At 36.5% G+C, this 27,855-nt stretch overlaps 1 protein-coding gene across 1 annotated transcript in view; it reads right to left on the reverse strand.

Annotated features, from left to right (window-relative positions):
- DNAJC15 (DnaJ heat shock protein family (Hsp40) member C15) overlaps nt 1-27,855 on the reverse strand; it is a 56,368-nt gene that overhangs the window by 14,889 nt on the left and 13,624 nt on the right. Inside the window, exons 2-5 of the mRNA XM_027873766.1 lie at nt 21,950-22,001; nt 16,513-16,586; nt 5,864-5,940; nt 1,287-1,357 (exon numbers count right to left, since the gene is read on the reverse strand). Of these exons, the coding sequence (XP_027729567.1) occupies nt 1,287-1,357; nt 5,864-5,940; nt 16,513-16,586; nt 21,950-22,001 (274 nt within the window). The remainder of the gene's footprint in view (nt 1-1,286; nt 1,358-5,863; nt 5,941-16,512; nt 16,587-21,949; nt 22,002-27,855) is intronic.

The following is a 27,855-nucleotide window of genomic DNA, read 5'->3' on the forward strand; positions in this document are numbered from 1 at the left end:
AAAGAAAGAAAGAAAGAAAGAAAGAAAGAAAGAAAGAAAGAAAGAAAATCAAGCATTTATTTAAGCAAGGTTGGACCTTAAGATATGCTAACTTTTTCCCCTTCTCTTTGGGTATGAAAAAAATTCTTTAAGTGCTGTATTTAAAAACTCTGTTTCCTTACCAACAGGCATAATCAACAACCTGTCCATCATATGGAGGGCCCAACTGCCTGAATTCATGACCCCTATTACAAATCAATCAGTGAAGGTCCATCTATTTGACCTGGAAATGGTAGTTTTCTGGAGACAGGAGGCTTAATGGAAGTACCTATATAAAGTTCTTTCAAAATAAGATACTCAAATACTGAATGAGAATTAAGACAGTGGAGCAGAAATTTCAGTGACTAACGGAGCTATCTGAAAACATTAAAACAATTTTTTTCACAATTTAAATTTTTATTATCCACACTAAAAAACAAAAACACAAAACCAATGGTATGGTGTTTGGTAAAAATTATTTTTATAGAAAATAACTAAGAAAGTAAAAGGGCTAAAGGAAGAATATCTTATTTGGTGGGAGTGAGGATTGGTAGAAACCCAAGTCATCCATCTACCCCATTACAAAACTAAATCTGTCAATAAGGATTTTTAAAAACCCCAACTCTCTTTCCCCTCCCCCTTTGACTTCTGAAATATAGGGCAACTCTTTACCATCTGTTATTTTAAAGCAGAAACAGTAATGAACATATGGGCTTTTTCTCTCAACCAGCTGTAATGTAGTTAAAGTTATAATAATAGCTTTTCTGTAAGATAAATTTACATTAAAAACCTGGCCAGTTAAAAACAAATGGCTCAGCTTTAGAGTCTTACAGAATAGAATTAAGAAATTCAGAATAATCCATGATATATTATACTCCATGACTTAGAACAGATCCCTCAGAAACTCATCATGATGTTCAAATCAGTTTATACAATCAAATAGTCTATAATTCATGCTTTCTCTTCCTCACCCAAAATGCCAGCAGCCCTAAACAGGTTCAGGTTCTTATATATAAAAGAACCAGTAACTAAATCCTCCAAAGCAGATAATATAAATCTGCCACTTCTGTGGGTCACCAAACTCCAATATAGTCTTATTTATTTATGACAGAAATCATAATACATGTGGAGCATAAACTGCCATCCTAACTGTATATCATTTAGTGAATTTTATAGTAAGTTATTCACAATGAACTTAAATGAACTGAAGGGAGTTCTTAGCATATTCTGATCCATATGATATTATTGAAAATAGAAATTCCATGTACCTTTATCTGGGTGATTCAAAATCATGATTCTCCTGTGAGCTGTTCTAATCTTGGCCTTGCCAGCAGATGGGCTATAAAAATAAATTAAAGCGCTTACAATAAATAGTGTCAAATGCAGATTGTAAATTAACAGCTTATATGGGGTTCTGAAAATTAAAAACCAGTGAGAATTTCACCATCTTGTGGACAAACATGAAATGACAATTTTTCACTTCAACTACCAGAGTAAATCTTTGACCCAGTTTTTACGTTGTTTGTTTCCCTGCACTTCTCCATCCTCAAGAAGCTTTTACAAAATACCATAAACAAGGCATAGGAGTCACAGTACTACAGGTGTACTAAGTAGTGAGCTAGTCCTCTTATTATAAGTCAAATAATCTTTTAACAGAGGATTCTCAATGACATTTAGCAAATAACCTGACTCTACAAAATATTTATGAGAAATGCTATCAGAAAAGTCTGGCTGTTTGTCTTTACATTCTAGGGGAAATAGAAGCGAGATTTAAAAATCATCAAGAAAATTCACTTATCTGGCATTACTGGGGAATGAAGTGTTCCATACAATTGCAATGAGAAGTCTCTCTCTCAAGTGTCAAAAATATTTTGGATTTTGGATAGTCTTGCTAATATGTCTTCCCTACTTTGCTGCTTTTGTAAAGGGTATAATATACTAAACTTGACTTATCCTTTTCATGATGACTTAGGGTACGCACTAAGAACATCAGTTATTACTGTCTCAGAATGCAGCCGTACCCTCACAGATTACTGAGGTCAGTGTGGTTGGTTACTTGCCCCAACACTAAATGGTCTTGCATCGCTTCCTGAGCTTTAGTCCTCACTATTTATAGGTGTGTGGTTCCATTCCTTGCTCCTGCCTGTCCCTGATTTGCTGCTATCAATGTATCTCTCTGTTTTGCTGCTTCTAATCTACTATGGGCTAGAAAAGCAGATAGTCAATCAAGCTTTTTAGAACTGTGTTTAAAGTAAGAGTAAACAGGTTTTAAGTGGGGCCTGACCTTTCTGAGTAAAGTACACAAACTTTAGTTAGTATATTCACTTATCTCCAGATAAGTGAAGTATTACTAAATTAGAAACTTAAATTGGATTCTAAAGCCTACAGCCTTGAGGCCACAGGTGGCCCTCTAGGTCCTCAAGTGAGGTCCTTGACTCCTAGAGGGCCACCTGTGGCCTCGAGGCTGCAGGCTCCCAACCCCTGTTTCAGAAGTTAGTAATTAATATATCATCAAGTTCATGGAACTACTAGTAAGCAAAAAGGATCACTGATTTTGGTTCTTATCCTACAGATCTGGACATTTTTTTGCTGTGCTATTCCTTAAAAATACTAGATGCTGTCTTAAAGAGATGGTATTTTCTTCTTAATTTTTCCTCCCAGAAGAAAGAGATATCCTATTGAATCAGCACTATTTTTCTCCCCATGATGCCAACAGTGTTGTATATATAGTAAGAACTTAATAAATAATTTAGTGCATGTATTATATGCTTAATATATTTACTAAAGCAGTCCAAAATCCTTACCGTGGTTTGATGAAGGGAACACCAGGTTTTGTCAGAAGCCCTGAATTCAAATCCTAGCACAGCCCCCTAACTGTGTTACCCTGAGCAAAGACACATATAACCTCTTCTCTAAAAAGGTAATAACAGTATCCGAACTCATCCAGGGTTCTTATGCTAATCAAAGGAAATAATCTATGTAAATTGCTTTGTAAAATATATAGTGGTGCTATATCAATTTGAACAATTATTAAGGATCTAGACTCAATGTTGGCGAAAAGGATGAACACATTTTTCCAGAAGTACCAACTGAGTTTTATTTTTCTCAATTACATGTAAAAAAAACTTTAACATTCATTTTTTAAAATTTTGAGCTCCAAATTCTCTCCTTCCCCCACTTGGGAGAAAGCAAGCAATGCAATGATCCAAGACAGTTCTAAAAGACTTATGATGAGAAATGCTATACACCTTCAGAGAAAGAACTGATTGATAGAATCTGAATGCAGATCAAAGCATGCTTTTCAAACATACTTTATTTTTCTTGTTTTGTTTTGGTTTTTGGTCTGTGTTCTGTTTTGCAAAATGGCTAAAATGAAAATGTGTCTTGCATGACTGCACATATACAATTTTATATGTATATGAAATCAAGAAATAGAGTGTCTTCTTTATGAAACAGCCAGAAGGCCAGTGTAACTAGAGTAACAGCAGTGGTGGGATAAGGGATAAGGAGACTGAAAAGTTAAGAGGGGGCTAGGTTACAAAAGGCTTTGAAAGCCAAACAGAGGATTCTGTATTTGACCCTGGAGGTGACAGGGAGTCACTGGAGTTTACTGGGTAGAGGGTGGCCTGATCGGACCCTGCATTTTAGGAAAATCATTTAAGTTGCTGAATGGAGGATGGATTGGAGTGGAGAGAGACTTGAGGCAAACACACCAGCAGGTCAGTGCAATAGTCCAGGTATGAGGAGATAAGTGTGCACCAGAGAGGTAGCAATGTTAGTCAGAAGAGAGAAGAAGGCATATTTGAGAGATGTGTTAAATCAACAGGCCTTAGCAACAACTGGGATATGGGGGGGTAAGAGATAGTAAGGAGTCCAAGTTGACTTCTAGGTTATGAGTCTGAGAGAAGGGGACAATGCTGTAATAGGAAAGGTGAGGGGGGAGGGGAGGGTTTAGGGGTAAAGATAATGAGTTCAGTTTTAGATATACTGAGCTTAGGATGTCTCCTGGATATCCAATTTGAGATGTCTGAAAGTCAGTTGGAGATATGAGATTGGAGGTTAGCAGAGAGATTCAGAGAGAACTGGGAGATTTGAGAATACCAGCATAGAGATGGTAATAAAATCAATGGGAGCTGATAAGATCACCAAGTGAAGTAGCACAGAGGGAGAAGAGAAGGGGGCCCACGATACAACCCTGAAGGACACCTACGGTTAGAGGGCATGAGCTGGATGAAAATCGAGCAAAGGAGATAGAGAAAGAGTAGTCAAATACGTGAGAGAACCAGGAGGCAGTGATGTCCCAAAAGCCTAGAGAGAAGAGAATACCAAGACGGAGAGAATAATCAACAGTGTTTAAATGCTACAGAAAGGTCAAGTAGAATGAAAATTGAGAAAAGATCATTGGACTGTTGTTGCTCAAGCCCTGCCCCTCCATGTCTTTACTTCTAAAATAAAAAAGTCAAACTACTATAGGAAAGGATGTCTAAGGCACAGAGCAAATTTACTTTGGCAAAAAAAGCCCTAAAAAGTAGGAGCTAGATGAAAATTTTACTTTCAAGGGAAAAGAGAAAAGAGGAGAGTATGGGGAAAGAATGATACCAAAAGAATGACAATAAAAACAAAACAACCAAAAACATAACAAGTAAGATGCATAAGAAGCACTGCAAGTGCAGATAACAATCAGATGGACAATATATACTTGCTGGTTTGTTTTTGTTTTTTTTTTTTGCTAGACCGGCGATCCTTAACCTAGATCCGTGAGATTGTTTTTTAAATACTTTGTTACGTATATTCGACAAAATTGATTTCCTTCATGATCCTATACTGCTTTATCTTATGCATTTAAGAACATGATTCTGAGAAGAGGTCCACAGGCTTCAAAAAACCACCAAAGGAATCCTTGACACAAAAAAGGTAAAGAAACCCTGGGCTAAAAAGAGCAAACAGTCAAGGAAGGATGTCAAAAAGAACAGGATTTAATCCGGGAGAAAGATCAAAGTATAGCTAAAATTTTAACTCCAAAGACAACCAGGGCCAACTTAAGACTTCATAAAATTGTCCACTGAACCCCCTTTAAAAAAAACCACAGCACCTGTGTGAGTTTCCCACTGCTGCAGTTAGCGGGGCCCTCACCAACTCTCCTCTCCCTCAATCCCGTCAGGAGTCAAGTCCTGTTGATACCACCTATTCTCTCCAATCCCAGGGACACTACTCCAGGCTTTTTCTTTTTGCCCAGACTACTGGAAAAGCTTAGTAATTGGTCTTCATGCTTCCAGCCTCACTCCTCTCCAATCCATTCTCAACAAAGCTGGAAAAAATGATTTTTCTTTGGCATATGTGTGAATTGTGTTATTCTCCTGGTCAAAAGTACTCTCATGATGTAAAATTACTACAGAATTCCTTGTTTTCTGTCTTCCACAAATAACAAATGAGAACTAAGATGAAATAGATGCAATGAAAATATGCTAGACATTAAAGGAGGCAACAGACGCCACAATGCAAATTGTGGTATATCACATCTCAGATTCTAACAGTGAACCCAGTAAGCATTCAAAGTCCCATAATAAGTGAAATTTTACTTATTTCTGAAGGTTCATTATTTCAACAGCTGCAGATTTTTGTCCTTAAGGCATGAAGCCAGATCCTATGACTGTTTATATTTTCGGCTGAAGTAGATGCCTGGATTTGATATTTAAAAATATAAACATTCAAAACATCTCCTTTCCCTCCAATTTTGAAGTACAAGAATAATTTTATCTCATCCTTGTATCTGGCATTTTCTCCTTCTGTTTCAAAGGGCAAACTTGGTCACAGAAGAAAAATAATACTTATGCAACACACCTACCTTATGCCTAAAATAAGACTAGCTTCTCGCCTACTCATTTTCTGCTCAAATCCTCCTTTATAGTAGGATGAAAGGCTCTGTATAGGAAAGAGAGAGCAGGAAATAATTAGTTCCATGCATGAGGTGGCATGACCTCAATCCCATCACATAGCTAGAGGAGAAATAATGCATTTTTCTAGAATTCAACTTCAGATTGTGAAATAGGCATAAAACAATGCTCATTTTAAAGCAACTGTGTCAAGGTGAAAACTAACACTAAAAGGACCAGAATTTAAGAATACCTCAAAGAACCAAGCTGTATCAATTGACATACCACATTCTTTTTTATCCACACGTCAAAGAAAACAGAGAGAGAGTAGGATAATTTTTATTTCAAAGTAAAATAACATCTGCTTTTAATTATTTGCATTTAAAACGGATCTGCACAGATAAGAGAAAGAAAATATTTAGTATCACATATATTCCCTTGTAACCATTTATTTAGAAATTGTTTTTTGCATACTTTTTTCATTGTGCATTTGCCAGAAACAGATTTTTGTTTTGTTTTGTTTTGGCAAAGTAATGGTACTTCATAAGGTCACAAGTGGGTACACTGTGGTGAAAGGAGCATTCGATTCATGTCTTCATGGTGGCTGTAACTTTTCATCTGCCACTTGGATGATCTCCAGTATGGCTGTCTTGGACAGCTTGCTGCTTTTACTAAGCAACACCTTGACATTTTCTTATAAAATCGGGGAGTATCTGGTTTTTGCTTTGGGTTGTTCTCTTATGGCTGTGAAAATATGGATGGAGAGTACTTATGATAGTTACAGACTTGGATGTCTTTCACTGGCATGAAGGCAGGGTCACTTTGGGCTTCTCTGTAGATTTCAAAACCAGTTTTGTGCAGTGGCCTATGTGTGTTCAGTTCTCCATGGTTCTGACGAATGTCCCAACTATGCTGCACCTTTGCTTTACACAGCTCAAGAAAATGTACATTAAGGGATGTAAGATAATTGCCACTGCTACACCTTTTTAAAACAGCAGTTTCGCATCCTTCAACATTACATCAGTAGTTATACTGGTATCATTGCTGCTAGTATTGTCTTTTTCCAAGTAAAGGAATGCATTGAACAAATACTTGTTTTTGGTGTCTGCGGCCAACCAAAATTTCAGGCCAAATTCATCTGATTTGTCTGACGTTGATTGAATAAATTTACAGTGTGTCTTGCAAGGCAGCAATTGTTCATCAACTGTTATATAAATACATCAGGAATAAATGCATTCTGACAATTTTCAATAAAAGAATCCCACGATGAGTATGCTAGACAAAACTTGTCCTGAAATAGATTTGGCTCCCTTTCATCTTTCAGGTCAAAGCAAAGATATCTCATTATACCTAGGAATCAATTATTTGGTTTAGTTTTACTGAATAAAGGACACTCCTTCAGGAGTTATTTCACATACATTTTTATAGGTAGATTTCTTCCACCAATAATGCCATGACAAAAAACAATGAATTTTTCTAATTCATCTAATGTAAAAGACTATTTAACATTGCCTGTTACTCACTGTCCATAAGCATTTGTGCATTTCTGAATGTTTTTAAGCACTTTAAAGCTCACTAAAAAAACAGAAAAGAAAGGGGACTTGTCTTGATGACATAGGTTATAGACTCTTCAGTAAGACCAGATGGAAGTGTAATGATGTAAAGCTGTTGCGAGAGTCCTCACACGGCATGAGAAGCAGCTGAACCATCTTTACCTTTCAGACATCTTGGCTCTTCATCTCTTTTGCCGTGGATTTGGGTTTGACAAGTACTACATTATTTATTACCTTTTAGGTTATCAGCTATAAAAGGAACTTCAATGATGGACTTATCATCACTGGAATCAGATGAGGAATACTCTTCTTCATGCATTACAACTGTAACATTTACATCATCAAATTCCCTATATGTAAATTTGCCATGAGTTTGGATGGGCTATTTCTTTTTTGTTCTAAAATCTGCTGATAAGAAAGTCTCTTAGACATTTTATCAGCAAGCATACAAGCAAAGTTATATTATCATGACAACCTAACTGTAAATTCCGAAAGAAAAAAAAAACATAAAAATTAAGGGAAAAAAATCCCAATGAATTAGTCAAATAGTAGAAACTACATGTAATGATAAAATTTTGTTTTGCTCTATAAATATATTATTCACAAGATTTTATAAACATTTGACTAAGTCTACTGATACTCCAGGGGGAAAAGACTAATATGAGCAAAGAAATAATTCAACAGAAATTAATGTTGGAGAATTTCTTCTTATTTGCAACAGAAGTATCAAGTGTTTCAAGTATTTGATGTATTTGGTCCTTATTGGTGTAACTACATGTTTTATTTCTTCTGTTATCTGAAAAGTCTTTAGAATGCTAAGGAACAAAGATAAAAATTTTGTCTTTGGTCTAGATAACCCTGAGCAAATCATTTAACTGATACGTGATCACCTTTTTACCATGAAACTTAGGATCTCTGGGTCATAGGATCACCCATCTCTAGTAGAGTGGGAAGGGACCTCAGCGGCCACTTAATACAATGCCCTCATTCTATAGATGAGGAAACTAAAACTCAAGGAGACTGAATGACTTGCCCAAGGACACACAGGCAATAAGTGGCGGAGGGGAGGTTTGAACTCAGTCTCTAAATCCAGAGTCAGCACTCTTTCCACTGTATCAAATTTATCAAACATCAACTGAAATGAAAAAGGAAGGACTAGCAAAATGTGGTAAAGTCAGGCTGGGGAAATGTGGTCAAACATTAAGAACAGTAAGAAGGGTGGGAATGGAGGGATAAGATGTAATTGGCAAAAAAAAGATACAGTTTTGTGGTGAACCAATAATGACAGCTGTTGAGAGAAATCTACTAATGAGAAACAGGATAGATAGGTAAGGGTTAGAGGACAGGAAGATGGAGATGAGCAGTTGGTCAGAGATTAGGATTGATGCTCCAAGGGGGGCAATAAATTGGGATGGAAAGGAAGGAATTCTTATAATAAAGATAATATGTTGAGGTACATAGCTGCACTAACCTTAAAAATATTATTGCCAGTATTTTTCCATTAATAGATCCTATAAGCTACAGTCTCCATTGTGGTCTCAAGACTACCAGGACTAATCTTAGAACAGTTTTTCTTTACAATGCTATAGTTTTATAAATTATTCTCCTAATTCTGCTCACTCCACTCTGGATGAACTCAGATAAGTATTGCGAGGTTTCTCTGAGCCTATTCCTTTCATTATTTCCTATAGCAAGACAGTATTCCATTCCATTAATATACCGTAATTTATTCCTCTAATCCCTAAATGATGGGCAGCTCCCTAATTTCTAGTTTTGTCACTATAAAGAGTTGCCATGCATATCTTGGCATCTTTGGGTCTTTTTGATCTTTCTTTGATATCTTTGGGATAGATGCTTAGTAATGGTATCGTTGCATTAAAGTTTATACACAGTTTAATGACTTTTTGGATGAAGTTCCAAATGGCTTTCCAGAATGGCTAGACTGCGCCTGCACTGAACAGCCACTCCAACAGACATCATCTTTGCCATTCTGATAGGTGTAAGATGGAACTTCAATGTTATTTTGATTTGCATTTCTTTAATTATAAGTAATTTGGAGCAATTTTTTTCACCTGGCTGTTGTTGGCACCTCTTGAGAACTGCCTATTCATGTCCTTTGACCATTTATTAGGAAACAGACTTTTTTACATTTCTTACGTATTTTAGAAATCAGAACTCTATCAGAGAATCTTTATGCAAAGATTTTTTTCCTAGTCAGTTATTAGTTTCTCAGTTCCATTTCCTCTTCTAATTTTTCTTGCACTGATTTTGTTTGTGCAGAAGCTTCTCAATTTTAGGTAATTAAAACTGTTCATTTTATTTTTTGTGAAATGCTCAATCCCGTGTTGGGTTATGAACTCTTCTCCTATCTATAGCTGTGAAAGGTATCTCCTTCTTCGTTCTTCTAATTTGGGCATGATATGACTTTTCAGATCTACATTCTGAATACATTTGGAGCGTGCTGCGGTACCTGATCCAGTGAAATAACATGTTTAAAGTGCTTCACAAATCTTCAATCACTATGTAAATGCGAGCTATCATTATTGCTCTTGTTGTTCTTCTTCCCTGGTGTAAGATGTTGATCTGAACCCAGCTTCTGCCAAACTGCTTTCCACGTTTTCTGGTATGGTCTTTGGGTTTAGCAAACACTATGCTCCTCTTCATTTGCTTCCACATATCATTTACTTAATGTGCTCCACAATTGACTTTTTCATTTTTAACCAGTACCACATAACTTGGATGATTACTGATTTGTAATATAGTTTGAGATTTCATATTGTCATTCCCATCTTTTTCCATTATATTCCATGAGAGAATCTCATTCATATATATATATATATATATATATACACACACACACACACACACACACACACACATACACACATATATGTATGCATGTATATTTTACTGGTATATTTGCTAGTCCCACTGTTTAGCTGAAGGGAAAGATGACAACATCCTGTAGTAACTGAGGTCACCTTACCCCAACTACAATATTATGGTCGGGACAACTCACTACCATGAGTAAAAATGCATGAATGTCAGGGAGTTAAAAACAAGTTCCTGGTTGCCAGTATTAAGTCAGGCAGGGTGAAGCCATGTTGTTAAGTCACAGTCTGAGGAACAAGTTATTCCCCTATCAACAACTCACCCTTTGCTCTCTAACGGGATGCTCCTTCTAAGTCTGCATCACTGGATCATCTTCACTGCAGGTATGCCTAACAGGTCTGTTCAGGGCCTTCTCTTCTCTCTAGGAGGTCTCATTAGTTTTACATGATTCCATTATCATTTTTATGTAGATGATTCCCAGCACTATATATCCAGCCCTATTCTCTCTCTCCTGACTTCTAAATGAATGTCCAGTAATCTCCTCAAACTTAAGAGATGGAAAACATATAGTAGAGACTTAATAAATGTTTATTGAATGAATGAATATAGCTAATATTTATATGCATTTACTACATGTCAGGCACTGTGCTAGTTGCTTTATAATTATTATCTCACTTGATTCTCACAACCACCCTGGGAGATAAGTGCTATTAACTGTCCCCATTTTATAGATGAGGAAATCAAGGCAAACAGAAGTTAAGTGACTTGCCCAGGATCACAGCTAGGAAGTGTCTGAGGCCAGATCTGAATTCAGGTCTTCTTGATCCACTGTGCCACCTAGCTGCCCATATATAGCTGCCAAAGTGATACCCTAAAGCACAGCTCAGATCACGTGCCTCCCTTACTGAATAATAAACCACTCAAAGAGCATTTATTGGTTAGTGTTTTGTGGATATAATTTTGTCAGGTGTGCGGGGAATGGACTGGAATGAAGAGAGACTTGAGGTGGGGTGTTTCATCTACTCAATACCAACAATTTCTGTTTTTCATCTATGTTACAACTATGTTTAATATCTGAGGTTAATAGGAAAGAAAATGATATTAATCTTTGTTATAAGACTAAAGGTCACAAAAAGATGAGCCTAACGTGTAGAACAATTCTTTTCACATTTTGAAAAATACTTCTTCTCCTAGATTATCTCGGAAAGCTGTGAAACTTTTCATTTTCAAAGAATATCAATGTTTTGTCATATGTATGGCTTTTCATTATTTGTACGACAGCCATAAACCCTAATAATAATGAAAGAGTCTTGTTGTTGTTGTTGTTATTTTTACCAAGAGGAAACTAAAAGGGGAAATACCACCTCCTTATGCACACAACTTACCCAGGAATGGCCACTCAAAGAAATATGACCAGACGTGGCTCCAAACTGTAAAACGTTTGTCTGTTTATAGAAAAAACTAGTTTGCTATAACATAATTAATGCAACTTACCCTAAAAAAAATCACTTTGAGGTTATAAAACATATTTTAGAGATAACAAGAGAGAAGAGATGAATGATGAGTCTCCTTATATTCCTCAGTTATTATACTTTTGCACGCAGTTTCTCAAAGAAAAAAGAAGCCATTGTAAAGATAGGTGGGTAATCACTAATATGGGTTGAAAATATGTTTATACTGCAGAACACATAATTTTAAATAGCACGAAAACTTATTGCACCACTAAATAGTATTTTAACGTCACACTGCTTAAACAGTGACTGGAGCCCAAAAGAATACAAGATAACAAATTTATGTTTTAAAAAAGTATATATGAGATACACTTTTAACCTTTAATTATATTGAACCCATGACATATACAGTATAGGATAATTGAACATACTTAGGAAAATTGGAAGGTAATTTAGGGCTATGTTTCCTGACATCACTGAAGTTTTTCAAGGGAAATGTGAAGATAGATAAAATGAGACCATGAGAAACACTCGTTAACAGCAAGAAGACTAATCAGCTAATACGATCTTTCTATGACTCCATACTGGATTCTCAAGAACAGAACAGGACATCACTGAGGGGCCAATAGCTCTTTGTTGCTGCTGGAACTCTTCGGGCACTCTTTAAAACTTTTGGATTATTAAAAGGCGATTACTCATTATCAAGTACTGAGTAACTGTTAACCTTGTCTCCAACAAATTCTAACTAATGCTTCCAAATTCCACATATGAGCAGAAAAATGAAAAAATGGAAGGTATCAAGTTCCTGTAATACTCCCCAGTATTACCCAAACCAGATTAAAATGTAATCGGGAGATATTTAACAAAATAAATAAAAATACAATAGGACACAGATAACGTTAAAGCATAGTCGTCTAAAGCAATATGAAGCTCAGAAATCCTTATGTAAGGTTTAGGGGCCCTTCTTCCCACTGGAATTTGACACCACTGTCCTAGAGGATATATGTAACCCCACCCAGGTTATATGAAGATATATGAAGAGCTGGAATTATTTTTACACCTAAAATTATTATTAGATGATAATCATCATCAAATTTGTTAAAGGAAGACTTAAAAGAAACCAAGTGAAACAAAATTCTCAAGTAGTTAATCCTTTCAGTCACCATTCTGAAGCACAAGGTCCCTAGATGAATGACCATAGGATGACAGTCACAAAAATAACTAGCTTTTCAGACAAGAGGTGCCACAGTAGATGGAATGCTGGGCCCGGAGTCAGGAAGGCCTTGAAGCATCAGGCCTTAATCACCAGGTCACTCTGGGTAAGTCACTTAACCAATCTGTGTCATAGTTTCCTCAACTATAAAATGGGGATAATAATAGCACAACTTAGCACAGTGCCCAGCACATAGGAGGCATCTAATAAAGTATGTTCCCTTCCCTTTTTCTCCTCCCCATTTTTGCTATTTAAAAGAACCTATGTGGTTCTTGTAACTAGCCTTTCTGCCACATGTATATGGATGAAAAAAAAAAAGTTCAAAATACTGTTTTGTAGTTACTGTTCTAAATGTAAAATGGTTCTAAATGCAAATGAAAACAAATATAAAATCAGAAAAACAATTTTCTCAATTACAAGATGGCAAAGGACTAGGCTTTTATAAGCACAACAGAATAAGATTTCAGAGTCCTAACACAGCAAACTAATTTTTACTCACTTCCACTAAAATCTTAATTGGATAAACCTAAGGTTTGGAGGTGTCTATGGGTTCTCTGAAACCAAACCAATGGACCGTAAGCCTGATGAGGTCCTACACCAAGCTGGAAAGGTGAGTATGAGTCTGTCATACTTCAATAAGGACAGGGCAAGGTAAATTCTGAGAGGCTCATCATAAGTTAGGCAAAAATAAAAATTTTTTCAGAATAGTAAGTAATTCTTAAAGATGAGGTCTTAAATTGTAGAGTTCAAATCTTGCCAATGCCTCTTCCAAGACTAAATCTATGATCCTATGAGACCAAATTGTGCGTCTAAATGGGGTTACCATAACAACATCAAGAAACTTTAGAAACAGGAAACCATTTTCTATTAACAAGTTCTAAGGAAATTCTTTATAATATAATGATACCAAGAAAGCTAAAAGGGGACTTAATTATAATTTTAATTGTATATATAGAGAAATATGTTATATAAGTGGTATTGCTATTGCTTCCAGAGAAGGAAGAACAAGAAGAAAAATGGGATTAAGTTGTTGTGTAGTAGGCAGGTTAGAACTGGAAATCAGAAGGAAATGGGTTCAAATCCCATAGTAGCTGTGTGACCCTGGCTAAGTCACTTAACCTATCTATGCCTCAGTTTGCATTACCTGTAAAATAAGGGAGCTGGACTTGTTGAATTCTGGGATCCCTTCTAATTGTATTTATGATGATCCTTTGAAGGTATAACTGAGAAAACACTACATTTTTCATTTAGAAAGTATTTTTCAGGTAAGTACTTTGACATATATGATTTGATCTTCAAATGACTGTAAAAGGCAAACAAACAGCACAAGTTTATTATCCTCATTTTATAGATAAGAAGACTGAGGTTCAGAAAAGGTAGTGCCCTACCCAAAGACTCATGCCTCATAAGCGGCAGAGACAGAACTCAAATCCATGTCTATTGACTCCAAGTTCAAAATAATTTTTACTTAAGCAGACAGCAGCATGCTCATGGTATTGTAGAAACCCTCCTCACTAAAGAAGGATAGAAATGCATTACCAAAGTTATAGAATCACCTTCTACAGAAATAGTTAAACATTAGGTAAATAAGAATGAGATATAAAGGAAGAAAAAAACAGTTTTAAACATGATAAAGACTAAGCATCTGATATCTTCCATTATAAAAGTGATGATCACAAGATTAGTAAGATGGTGCAGGAGTTTTCTTCACATCTCTCCAACCCAAAAATCTCAACAAGAAACTGAAGTAGTAAAGAACTGGAAAAAGTAAAGGTCTTTTGGTTGTGAAATGTCTAAACAAATTGTAGCACATGAATGGCACATATACTATTACTGCACTGTAAGAAACAAATATGAAGGGGCAGCTAGCTGGCACAGTAGATAGAGCAATGGCCCTGAAGTCAGGACCTGAGTTCAAATCCGCCCTCAGACACATAAAACTTAAGAGCTGTGTGACTGTGGGCAAGTCACTTAGCCCCAAGTGCCTCACAAATAAAAAGAAAAAAAAAGGAACAAATATGAAGAATTCAGGAAAACTTAAGTGAACTGATAAAGTGTGAAGTAAGCAGAGCGTGAAAGCAATATGCACAATGATTGCAATAATATAAACTAAAAGAACACTCAATAATTACCATGACCACTCTTGATCTCTGAGCTGAGCTAAATCAATACATCACCCTTCCTTCACTCAAGAGGTAACAGGCCCAGGATTGATTGACTACTGGAGATAGATGTTTTCTCACCTGCTTAAGGTATCAAGGCTAAAATGGGGTGGGGATGGTTTCATAACCTGATATCATCCTAGTGTTTTCACTCTCATCCCACATATCCAATTCATTTCTATCTCCACAATAACCTTTATGTATGTTCCCTCCTCTCCACTCACAGAGCCGCCATTATAGTTCAGGTCTTCATCATCGCTTCATCACTCTACTGAAACAGACTCCAAATTTTCCTCTCCACCTCAAGTCTCTCCCCAATCCAAGTTACCTTTCACAAAAAGTGATTTTCAGAAAGTGAAAGTCTGATCATGCCAATCCCCTACTCACTAAACTCCAGCAGCTTCCTAATGCCTCTAGGATCAAACAGACACTTCTATTTGATATTAAATTCTCTTCACCACTTGGGCCCTTCTGACCTTTCCAGTCTTCTTATACTTTATTCCCCACAGTACAGCTACTCTGGTCACAAATGCCCCTCCATCTCCCATCTCTGTATCTTTGCACTGACTGTCCTCCATACCTAGAATGCTCTTTTCCCTCCCCAATGACCATCAGAATCCCTGGTTTCTTGCAAGGCTCAGTTTAAGTGATATTTCTGTATGAAGCCTTTCCTGGTCCCCTGTGCTGCTAGTACATCCCCAACCCAAACTACCTTGTATTCATTCTATTTATATTCGGTATACAATTGTATGTGTATATGATCTCTCCCCTAGTAGAATATAAGTTTCTTGAGGGCAGGGACTGCTTCACTCTTGTCTTTGCACACTCAGCACTTAGTACAGTGCCTAGTACAAAGTAAGTGTTTAACAAATGCTTCCTGATTGACAGTGATAGATCTGGAAAATAATCCTTGAGATTATTAGAAGTGGAAAGAGCTCTCAAAGAAACCTCCTAAAAACAGATGGCATTTACAGAGCTTTAAGGTTTGTACAGCCTTTTATTCCCATTATCTCATTTGCTCTTCATAAGCACCACAAACACTGCAGGTGACACATCTGAGGCATAAATAGGTTAAGTGACTTGCCCAGGGACACACAGCCACCGAGTGGTAAAGGCACATTTGAACACAGGTCTCTCCTCCCCCCAAGTCCACAGAAGGAGGAGAGCATGATTTTTCCCCTGCTAGAACATTGGTGCTAGAAGAAAGGTTAGAGTTCATCTAATTCAATCTCCTAAATTCAGTGATGAGGAAGTTAATCTGGCTAAGATGACACAGTTAGTCAGAGATGTAAGCAGTGAGATAAGCAAACTTTTGCTAACAAGACAGTTAGAATTAAATAGATTTGCTTAAGTCATTTCAAATTATGGAAATATGGCCAAATCCAAGTGAGCCCTAACCAGATCACTTACTGGAGGCTGAATCTTCTTTGCAGTTTCTATGATTACTTGTTCCAGAGGCTTCCAGATTTGAAATGCACAGCGACCTAAAAAAAAGTGTAAAGCTGTAAAGTGCATTTTCTAAAAATTAAAACAAGTAAAAGCCATCAAGATATTTATTTATCATAGCATTTATTTTATGGGATATTTTACTTTACACAAGTTAACTCCAAAATTAGCAAGGATTAGTTTTTATATTTAAAATATAGATAATAATATCCTTGAATCATATAGTTAAAAAAAAGATTGGTCTAAGAAACAAATGAGTGATTTTAATAGAATTATTTCTAGAGTTATGAAGCTAAGCAGAAAACTTTTTCCAAATGTAACTATAACCTCTTACTCCCTTTCTTAAATAATAGTTTATTTTATTGTTTGGGGTTTTTTTAGACAGCCTTCTCTGCCCCTCTCTGTCTCTCCACATTCTACACAAATAAGAGTCAAAACAAGTTTTCTTTTGCATTTAGGGCATCAATTAAGAATATAACTTTATTATCTAGGCAGTGTACTTCTCATTTTTCAATATGAATGTCTGCCTTCTGTCTCTCCACAAAGTAAATTACTTTGGGAATATCAAGGTCTTTGGAAGGGCCCAGAGCATCTTCCAGTTTTTTTTGTCTATTTTTCCAAGAATCAAGTCTCACCAGTGCACACATATAAGAGAGCTGTTGTTATTCATTTGCAAATGGATTGCTTCAGGGTGCAAAATACAGTGACAGAACTGGGGCATCCACAAGACCCAGCTCCACCCAGCAATAACAACAAAAAGCTTTTGGAACAAAGGAAAACATTAAATGAGGTTAGCCTCTAGCCCCATTTCTATCCACATTCTTGACCAAACCTTCAATAATGTTCACTAGTGCATCTTACATTCAATTTTACTCCATAAAACATTTAGCTTCTAAATTGCCTTAAGACCTTTCCAAACCTGGAACATGAAGCCACTCTTGACAACTTACCTGAACCTGAAAAAAGAAGCTGGAGTCTGGGACATGGGAAACTAAAAACCTATTAAAAAGAGGTCACCAAGAACTAGAAGATCCCTATTTTAAATTAAAAAAATCAGGGGGTAGCTAGGTGGCATAGTGGATAGAGCACCGGCCTTGGAGTCAGGAGAACCTGAGTTCAAATCTGACATCAGACACATAACACCCTAGCTGTGTGACTCTGGGCAAGTCACAACACCAATTGCCTCACCAAAATTTTTTTTAAAAAAAAATCTAAGTATATTTTTCCCCATAGACTTTTATTCAAGGTATCCGTGGATCTGAGAAGTATGTAATCACTGAATATTATAGTTAACAATAAACATTTGACCACTTTGCCCTGTACAAAACACAGCACCAGTCTCTCTGCATTTGTGAGAGAACACCCAAAGCACAAGTGGAAGATAAGGTGAACCAATGCTTGCACCTGAAATTCTAAAAACCTTTCTCTGCCACACAGCTCTACACTAATTTCGGTAATTCCTTAGATTATTTCCAGGGCCCTGTGAGAACTAATCCCAGATTCCAAAAGCCGACTCACCATGAGCATATGAGGACCAAAGTTAGTAAAGCTATGGTAGCCTAGCAAGAATTAGAAAAACGCCTATCTAAATATATATCATTTAAGTTTTCTTGATTATATATCCTAAATCAGCATAATGCCAGTGAGATTAAATATCTTGTCGTGACAAGAGCAAAACAAAAACAGCTTTTATTTTCCAGTTTTATAGCTGGATGTAAGTGGACTTGATATGTTCATATTCAAGTACAGTTTCATCTAAAATAGAGAATCCAGCAGAAAAGGCCACATGCATAGAACTTAAACACACAAAAAAGATTAAAACAAAGTTTAACATGCAAAATGCTCTCAGATTAACGTTCAATTAGTGAGCAGTTGTGCGATTTACAGAAAGAAGTCAATAAGTCAAGCAGGTAACAACTTTGTTTAATTCTTTAAAACTGTTCTATCCTAAGGAGCAATTTCAGCAGTGAATAACTGTTTCTCAGGTCTTCAAAGAAATGAAGTTAATAATGACGCCATGTTATGTAACTGTTTGTCCTTCATTTTCAAAGACGACTAATGACATCATGGGGTGAACTGGATTTAAGTGAGGCAGAGTTGCACAAAGTCATCAGCATCTCTTCCTCAGTCATCAAAGTCCAGTGGCAGGACAAAAGTCAAGGGACTGGCAGTGGTCTGGGATGTAATGAATCTTCCTGTCATCTTCTACATCTGAGCAAGCTCTAAGCCCTTCACAGCACCTGTTTCAGCTGTCTACGTGGCTGTTAGAACAAAATGTTCTTATTGGCCATTCCACTCAGGAAGTCTTCACATGGCTGGGGTAGACATTCACCTAACTCATCAAACCTGTCAGTTGCCCTCAACCTGTTTTAGCTCATTTGCTGAGATGGTTTACCGAAGTGTGGCCACTGTGCATGCTATAGCTTCTTGGAGTCGCAGATGAGAGCTGGGTGAAAGGTGGGTACCAAAGGTGGGTGACCAGACCTGAAAAGGGCTCAGCAAGTCCTCACACCAGAGGTGCTAGTCCTCTCTGAACACCCCATACACTCCATATTAAGTAACATATATCCTACAGAAGAACAATCTTCACTGCCAGGATCAATCAAATGACAATCAATCAAATGACATTTGTTTTAATTACCTACTATATGCCAGACATTATGCTAAGCACTGGGGATATAAAGACAAAAATGCCTTTCCCTCAAGAGGCTTACAATCTATCAGACTAAGTAACATGCCAAAGCAGAAGGCTGCCATAAAAAGAGTGTTGGATTTGGAGTTAAAGGACCTGAGTTCAAATTTTCATTCTGCCACATATTACCAATATGAGTCACCCTTAAACAAGTCATTTAATTTCTTCAGTTCTCAGTTTCCTCAACTGTCCAATATTAGAATTGCTTTAGATGACCTTGGACAGTTGAGGAAACTGAGAATTGAAGAGGTTAAATGACTTGTCTAAGGGTGACTCATATTGGTAATATATATATAATAAGCCTAGAATTGGTGGTTGAAGTCAGGTTGTGAATGACTTTAAAATCCAAAAGAGGAGTTGACATTTTGTCCTGTGTAAGAGGAAGCTGCTGGAGTTTATTAAGGAGAAGAATGTCATGATAAAACCTGCGCTACAGGCTTATATCTTCTATGTGCAGGATGGACTTTAGAGCAGAGAGTTGAGGCAGGGAAACTAATTAGAAGTGTATTTCAATAGTCTGGCCAAGGAATGATGAAGACATGACCTAAGAAACCATGAGGAGAGAGTCGGGAAAGGAAACAAGAGACGTGTGGCAGGAGAAGCAACACGATTTGGCAACTAATGGGATATGTGTGGTAAGAGAAAGCAAGAGATCCAGGATGACTGATAGCATGCGGGAATCATCTTCCTTAAACAAACATTAAGACAGAAGAAATAGCACATAGATAAGATTATTCAGACAGCAATATGAATGATGGATTGAAGAGGGAAAGAGTAGAGCTAGGAAAACTATTACTACTACAATTCGGGCAGGTGGTAATAATGTCCTGTTCTAGGATGGTCAGATTGAAAACAGTGAAGAAGGCATGATAATGAAGGATCTTGTAGGCATTTAGCTGGACAGACTTGGATATGAAAGGTGAGAGAAGAATTAAAGATGAACCAAAATTATAAAGAAAGTCTATGAATCATGGAGACAGAAGTAATGAAGTCAACAGGGAGGCAAGCTGAGGGGGGAAAACATGGCTTAGTTTCGGACATGTTAAGTTTGAGATGCCCGTAGGACGTCAAGGTTAGAGATATACTGTAAACAGTTAGAGATGTGGGTCTGAAATTAAGATGAGAGGTCAAGATCAGAGGTACAGATTTTGGGAGTCATGCCTACAGACTGAAGCCCTTGGAGTGGATGGGCCTGCCTAAACACAGTATGTAAAGAAAAAGGACAAGGACAAACTTTTGGGGAACATTCACATTATAAGAATTAAAAGCCTGTGAAAAAAGACAAAAGAAGCAGTTAGAACACTAGGAGAACTAGGCAGAGGTGGGGAACCTGCAGCCTCAAGGCCACATGTGGCCCTCTAGGTCCTCAAGTGGAGCTTTCTGACTGAATCCAAACTTCACAGAACAAATCTCCTTAATAAAAAGATCGGTTCTGTAAAAGTTGGACTCAGTCAAAAGGCCACAGCCAAGGACCTAGAAGGCCACAGGTTCCCCACCCCTAACCTAGAGAATGTAAAGTAGAGGGAAAAGGAAGTATTCTGGGGGAGGGAGTACTCAACAGTCAAAATCTACAGGGAATATCCAGAAGGATGAGGACTCAAATTAGGCACTTACCTGAGGCAGGGCATTTTATTAGGCAGCGAGGTTACAAAGCAAAAAATGAAACAGTCCCTGTCTTCAGAGAGCTTATTGTCTTCAGGACGTAAGGCATGGGAAAAGATCATTGTATCTAGCAATTAGGAGGTCACTGGCAAATTCCCATCTCTAAGAAACTGAAGAAAGTGAAGTGGACACATTGCAATATACACTTTTTAAAGCTCAGCAGTGAAAAAGAAGAAAAAGATGACATTTGCTGGATGGAACAGGACAGCCAAGTAGGTTTTTTGGGTTTTTTTAAGTACACAAAGACCTGATTATGTTTGTAAGCATATGGGAAGAAGCCAACTGTGACTGAAGGATGCCAAGGAAGACTGAAGATACGTGAGATGATAGAGATAACTGCTAGAGCAAAGTTTTCTGGAAGAAGTAGGAAAGAATCAGATCAAAGACTTAGGTAGTGGGCTAAGCCTTAACACTTAGTAAGGATATCTCTTCTATAAGCAGAGGGAATTAGGAGAGAAAAGATGATAAAAAAGATAATAAAGTTTGAGGAATTAAATAAGATTTAAGGATTTCAGAGTAAATTGAGAGTTTGAGACAGAATTTGAAATACTGGTATTTTGGCCTATGCCTCCACAAAGTTTCTCCTCCATGTACATGTTTCAGTTCCTTTACTGAGGGACTAGAACCTCAAGGCCAGCTTGGGGGTTGGGGTACAGTAGTGCTGTCATTAGGTTTTGGAGTCTCTATACCATCTTTATACTCTGGGCTTGCTGAAGCAAATACTAATTTACATAAAACATGTCATTATCTAAAATAACCTAAATCTAAAATAATTAACCTTCAATGAGGCTATTAAGCCCGAAAAACAGTATACGGTTTCATTACTTTCCTTCAGAACAAGGCTTTATTGGAACCTTCTGCCATCCCAATAGCAGGGATGAGTTTTCAGCGACTAAAGTATAAAGAATTGAAACAAGAATTGAATGAAGATCTCTGGATATGAAGAGTTCTAAGAATTTCTATGAATCACTAAAATTATAGGGAAAGAATAATGGGAAGATATTTCTTCTGCAACTTTTAACAATACTTACAGTTTATTTCCCTTACCTGCAAATGCAAAGGCTGCAACCCCTAGTCCCACAGCTATCAGCGTCCTGGCCTATGACAGAAGAATGAGGTCATTATGTAGTGTTCAAAAGGCAGATTTATTTAACAGTTGGTATAATCACTTTATGTGCAATACTATTTTGAAACATTCCTGTGATGACAGAAATTGCTTTAAAATCTTAAAAGAGTTAAAAATCATCCCTTTTGTCACAAAATAGGAAAAGTAATTTTCATCAATTGATACAATTCAAAATTTTCCTTTAATGTCATATCAGAATTCATTTTTTTTTGGATTTTTTTTGGGCAATCGGGGTTAAGTGATTTGCCCAGACTCACATAGCTAGTAAGTGCCTGAGGCCAGGTTTGAACTCGGGGGTCTTCCTGACTCTAGGGCTGGTACTCTATCCACTGTGCCACCTCGCTGATCCATATCAGAATTCATTCTAACCAAGTCTTCTATAGCATATATTTCTGGCAAAAAAAAAAAAAAAATTCTAAGATCTGTTTTTGAGTATTGAGATTTTTTGGTAATTTTTATTACCTTCTATCAAGATAACTGTATACTTTTCTTCCACTATTTTGCAGTAGGAATATTTAACACCATCTAGTATTTTTTAAAATGTAATAAATATTTATATATGTTTGTAAAGGAAAATTAGAACTGAAAAGTGGTACAAAACAAAACCAAAATTATTTTTAAAAAAAGTTAAATAATTTATCTTTACAATTCTATGACAAGGTAAAAAGAGTTACTGATGTGGCATCCAGCATGGGAATTTAGTGTGACCACAAGATCATTTTGAGGACAACCAACTTAAACTCGGGAAACGTGTCTGTCCCTTTTATTTTTCATTTAGTGAGAAATAGTTGAATTCCTAACACCACCATTTTTGTTAAGGCTACTCCTAGCTTCCCAGGCATCCAAGTTCTTCAATAAATGCTTGCTAAGTTAAAAAAAAAACAAAAAACAACTAAGTAATTATTCTTTTCTCTACCCCTAAAAAAGTAAAGGAAAACTAGAAGCTTCCTAATCACCCCCAACTCCTAATCCCCGGATGCCAGGAACAGGAACTCTTCACATTTTTTCAATTTACTTTTATTAAGCACTGAGAGATGTTCAGTACTCAAAGAAGGCACTGATTTTGGTCTAAATAAGATATATGGAGATACAGCAAATGAAAGACTTAGAAAAACATGTATACACATTACATGGATAATAGTATGTTTTTTTTTTCTCCTTTGCCAAACGCTTTCTCATTTCTCCCTTTTGCTGTGACCCAGAAATCAGGCCTCCTGCTATTATTACCTAATCCACTGAAACCAATAACAATTGAATTGTTTCACCTTACTTTATACAACATATTTGTTTCTTGAAAATTTGTATGCACACTGATACTCTGTATTTTACTTACATTTAGAGAAAACTTAGCAAGCTATCCAACAAAGCAAAGTTATCACAAAGGTATTTAAGGATGAAAACAGAAAGACAACAAACAAAAGAAAAATAGAAAAGCTATGGAAAATCATTACAGAAAACATTTTTTTCCCCATCAAGGCTAGTATAACCAATATACTTGTACTCTAATCACAATATCAAATATTTTTATTTCAGGAGAGGTAGAAACAGCACTAATATAAACAAAAGATGGAAAAACAGCTTGAATGGACTCTGTCATCTGTCTATCTACCTATCTATCTATCTATCTCTACTGTGACACACAGATGATAGACGGATAGACAGACAGACAGATGGCTGGATGGATAGACAGGATCCTCGCTGGAAGTGACACAATTCTGAGGGTATTACAGCATCAGTTTACAAGGTATCTGAAGGAATAAAAAAATACTAGAGGCATGGGAAAAAAATCGTGGACCTTATCAATACTGAAAAAGGAAACTAAGAGAACATCAATATGTTGACCCTAGATGCTAGCTGTTCCATTTTTACCAAATTATGATAGTCATCCATACATGAATTGAGGTTATCTTCAATGAGGATATTAATAGAGAACAAACAAGCTTTTGCAAAGGGAAGAGTCTTCCTGCAATGTACATAATCACCCCCTCATTTATTCGTTTTGTAAGGTCTAATTTTTGTAAATTGAGTTTTCCTAAATTACTGTAATGAAATGTAACATATGTAATGAAAATGAACATATCGTTCTTGTTTCTCTATTCCACAGCCTAAACACTAAAATTAATTATTTCTTTAATTCTATCATTTCCTAAATTTGATAAATCAATATCATTCCTATCATCCCCCCCCCCTTTCACCTTGCCCCATAACTAGGGCTGGCTTGAGGACAGCATCAGTGACACACACACACATACACACAAACACATATATGTATATATGTGGGTAATTATTCTATGACATACAAAGGAACTAGCAAAATCCTTTGTATTTGGCTATACTATTTAAATCAATGAATCCAACTAGTATTTATTGTTCAATAGAAAAGCCTGCTTTAGTCCAGCCCTAGATAGAGATGTCCTGCCAACTGTCTGATATGTGAATGTGAGCTCCTTGCAAGTAGGGCATGCTTGGTTCTTTGTACATGTACCCCCAGCACAAGGCCTGATACCCAGTAGACATGATGCCTGGTTGATTGATTACTTGGCAGAAATAAAAACTCTAAGATATCCTCTAGGTTACTCATTTCAAAACATTATAAGGACAAGCAAACCTGCCTTGGAGAAATAACTACATCTTGACATTTCTGAGTTATATACATTTCAAAACCATTATTTTGATAATCATTAAAAATGTATTTGTATACCTCTACTATATATCATTTCAAAGAATAAAAACATGAAACAACTAGCTAGGTTTACTGGCCCTGCCAGTGCTGTCCCTTGAGTTGCTACTCTGACCACCTGCCCCAAGAAAGCCAATGATCTGTCCAGCCCTGGCCCAGCTGGTCTCTGCTGCAGCCATCTGATTCCAGGGGATTAGTGTGAGCATTCATCTTGCTCTCTTTCTGCTTCTGTACGTAGCAAGCAGACAAAGCTAACTCACCATGTTTTAGGGTCTCACGCCAAGCAGTGACAGGATGGACTAGAGATTTTCTATTATTTAAATTAAAATCAGACCAGTCTAAAGAAGAAACAACGCATAACTGATGCCATCGGGGCCTACCTCTGAAAAAAACAAGCATCAAGACAAAAGAGAGCCAAGGCAATGTACTAGTGATCATTCATGATCGACAGCAGACAAAATGCATTAGATTTAACCTGGATACTATGGTGTGGGTGCAAAGCCCCGGATTGTTTACACGTTGAACCAGAATCTCAAAGACATCCTGAATAACAGGCTGTTCTAAACTGCCAGCAAAAAGTGAGACAGGAAGTTCTTGGACAAGGGGCAACTTCTCAAAGCCAAAATGCTAGAAGGTCTCCCTAATGAGATACATACTGATTCAGAATACATTGGTCTGGCAATCTATACAGAAAGAACCAAGCAGATGAAGAATACATATTGCCTAGACATTAACAGCAATTTGGATAGTCTGTATATCTTGGAGACGCAGTGGATATGGACAATGAGTTGGGTCAAGACTTGAACAGAACAGTCAAGATTGCATTAATCACATAGTATCTTCAGCTACCCACAGCTGTTCCCTAACACAAACATCCATTTTTTTTCAATGCTAATAATATTCCCCTGAAGTTCAAGAAGAGTGTGCTCTGAGTGGATATACAAATGGAGATATAAAATCTAACTTGTATAGTACTCACTAAGAAGAAAAAACCGTCTTGGTGAGACACATAACACTCTTGTAAATAGTCTGTTTGTTCCAATGACAACTTTTCAACATTATGTGAGGAATATACTTAATAAATGCTTAAGTGAGCCAAAGGTGAGTGTGTTTGCTATCGCCTACATTAGAAACCTAAATAATAATAAAACTGAGACGTCCTGTTAGGCATATTCTTCACAGTAGTAAAAATTTTTTTTAAAAATCAGCCATCCCTGTGATAGCTTTTCTACAAAAAGAAAAATGACTAATCTACTCTTATTTGTAAGCTTGTGCCTTTCAATGGACCTCCCATTAAGACAGAGGCGGGGAACCTACAGCCTGGAGGCCACATGTGGCCTTCTAGGTCCTGGGGTGTGGCCTTTTGACTGAGTTCAAGTTTTCCAGAACAAATCCTTTTACTACGGGGATTCATTCTGTGAAGTTTGGATTCAGTCAGAGGGCCACAGTTGAGGACCTAGAGGGCACAAGGCCACAGGTTCCCCACTCCTGCACTAAGATCTCTTTTCTACTCTAAGAGAATCAATTTGCTCATTTTCAGAACTAACTTCATTTATGAATTCTGAGACCAAAGAACAATCATGGTTCACTTACCTTAGATACCCAAGCTGACGCCCCGTGTACCACTCCCTACTACACAGGGGAAAAAAAATTCACATTCACACACAAAAAATGATCTATACATAATAATGACAGAACATTTTCACCAATGGTAAAGAATCATACTTTGGAGAAAATGTATGAAAAAAGGAATATGGGTTGCCTTGCCCTGAAAAATTCCTCATATTCTGTCACTAAAAAAGCAATGGTATAAAGAGATTCCTTTTCAAATATCCTGAAAAACCTAAAAGGAAAAGAAAAAATACAAAGGAGACCTAACAGAGAGGGAGAATTATATAATTTTAAACTTTGAAAACAAAATGAAGGAAGAATGTTAAGATTTCTAAGCAAGTAGTTTATACAGAATCGCTGGATCATACCTATTTTGAGTGTTTAATTTAATTAAAACAAAACAATCCTAAACACATTGGTTGTAAAACTCTGCCATGACTCATTTGACACAAATGGTATAAGCACTTACAATCTCACCAATATATTCTCTTCTTTACTACTGCTAAAATACAAAACAAAACTACCACGTGTGCTTTATTATCATCTTTCACATGTACTTGATCTTAAATTTCATATGCAAAGGCTAAGAGGTTCTATTTCTTTTATATATACACATCTTTATCTATTATCATTCATAAAAATGAACTTCATTCTTTATTTTAAAAACCTTTAAAATCACTTTTCAAAATTAAACTACTAAAAAGAGAACATGAAAAAAGTTATTAAAGAATATAAAAACAATCCTAAGGCAGAATAACAATTATTTCTATGGTCACCAGAATCAGGGCACATAATTAGTTTGCAAGTGTAATCACTTTTGATAAACTGCAATCACTAGGTAAAAATTAGAATTGCTTATATGACTACATAAAATCATCTCAAAACTTCTGTGAATTTTCCATACTGTTTTTAAGTCAGTCTTGAAAGTGAATATATACCTGAGACTATGGACCTAAATTTAGCCTATTTCCAATCTAATACTACTATTACTACTAGTACCATCTAGCATTTATAAGGTAATTAAGGTTTACAAAGTGCTTTATAAATACTATCTCATTTTATACTCACAATAATCCTGGGAGGTAGGTGCTATTATTATCCCCATTTTACAGATGAGTTAACTGAGGCAGAGGTTAAGTGAATTGTTTAGGGTCTCTGTATTTGAGAACAAATTTTAACTTAGATCTCTCTGACTTCATCCAGATCAAGCATTCTATCTATTTCACCATCTAGCTGCCAGCTGAGTAAGTCTAGCTAGTCTAAAGCATTAGGAAGTGTTCAATGCCTAAGAGAATATTAAGGTGGTACTGGAAACTGCCAATGCCATGAGAGGTTTTCTGCAGCCATGAAGCAGAAAAATATTATCTATACATTCATGTGTTAATGTATATAGGATTAATGACCTTGATATAAATTATCAGTAGTTTCTAAATGAACCCACTAAGTTTGATGATATACAATTATATACAAACTTAGTGGGTTGTAAAAAATGAAAAAAGATATGTCATCATCTGTCTGTACTATAACAATACTATC

Source organism: Vombatus ursinus, unplaced genomic scaffold (genome assembly GCF_900497805.2).
Source record: "Vombatus ursinus unplaced genomic scaffold, bare-nosed wombat genome assembly UNPS02014802.1, whole genome shotgun sequence".
In the NCBI taxonomy this organism is placed as follows: domain Eukaryota; kingdom Metazoa; phylum Chordata; class Mammalia; order Diprotodontia; family Vombatidae; genus Vombatus; species Vombatus ursinus.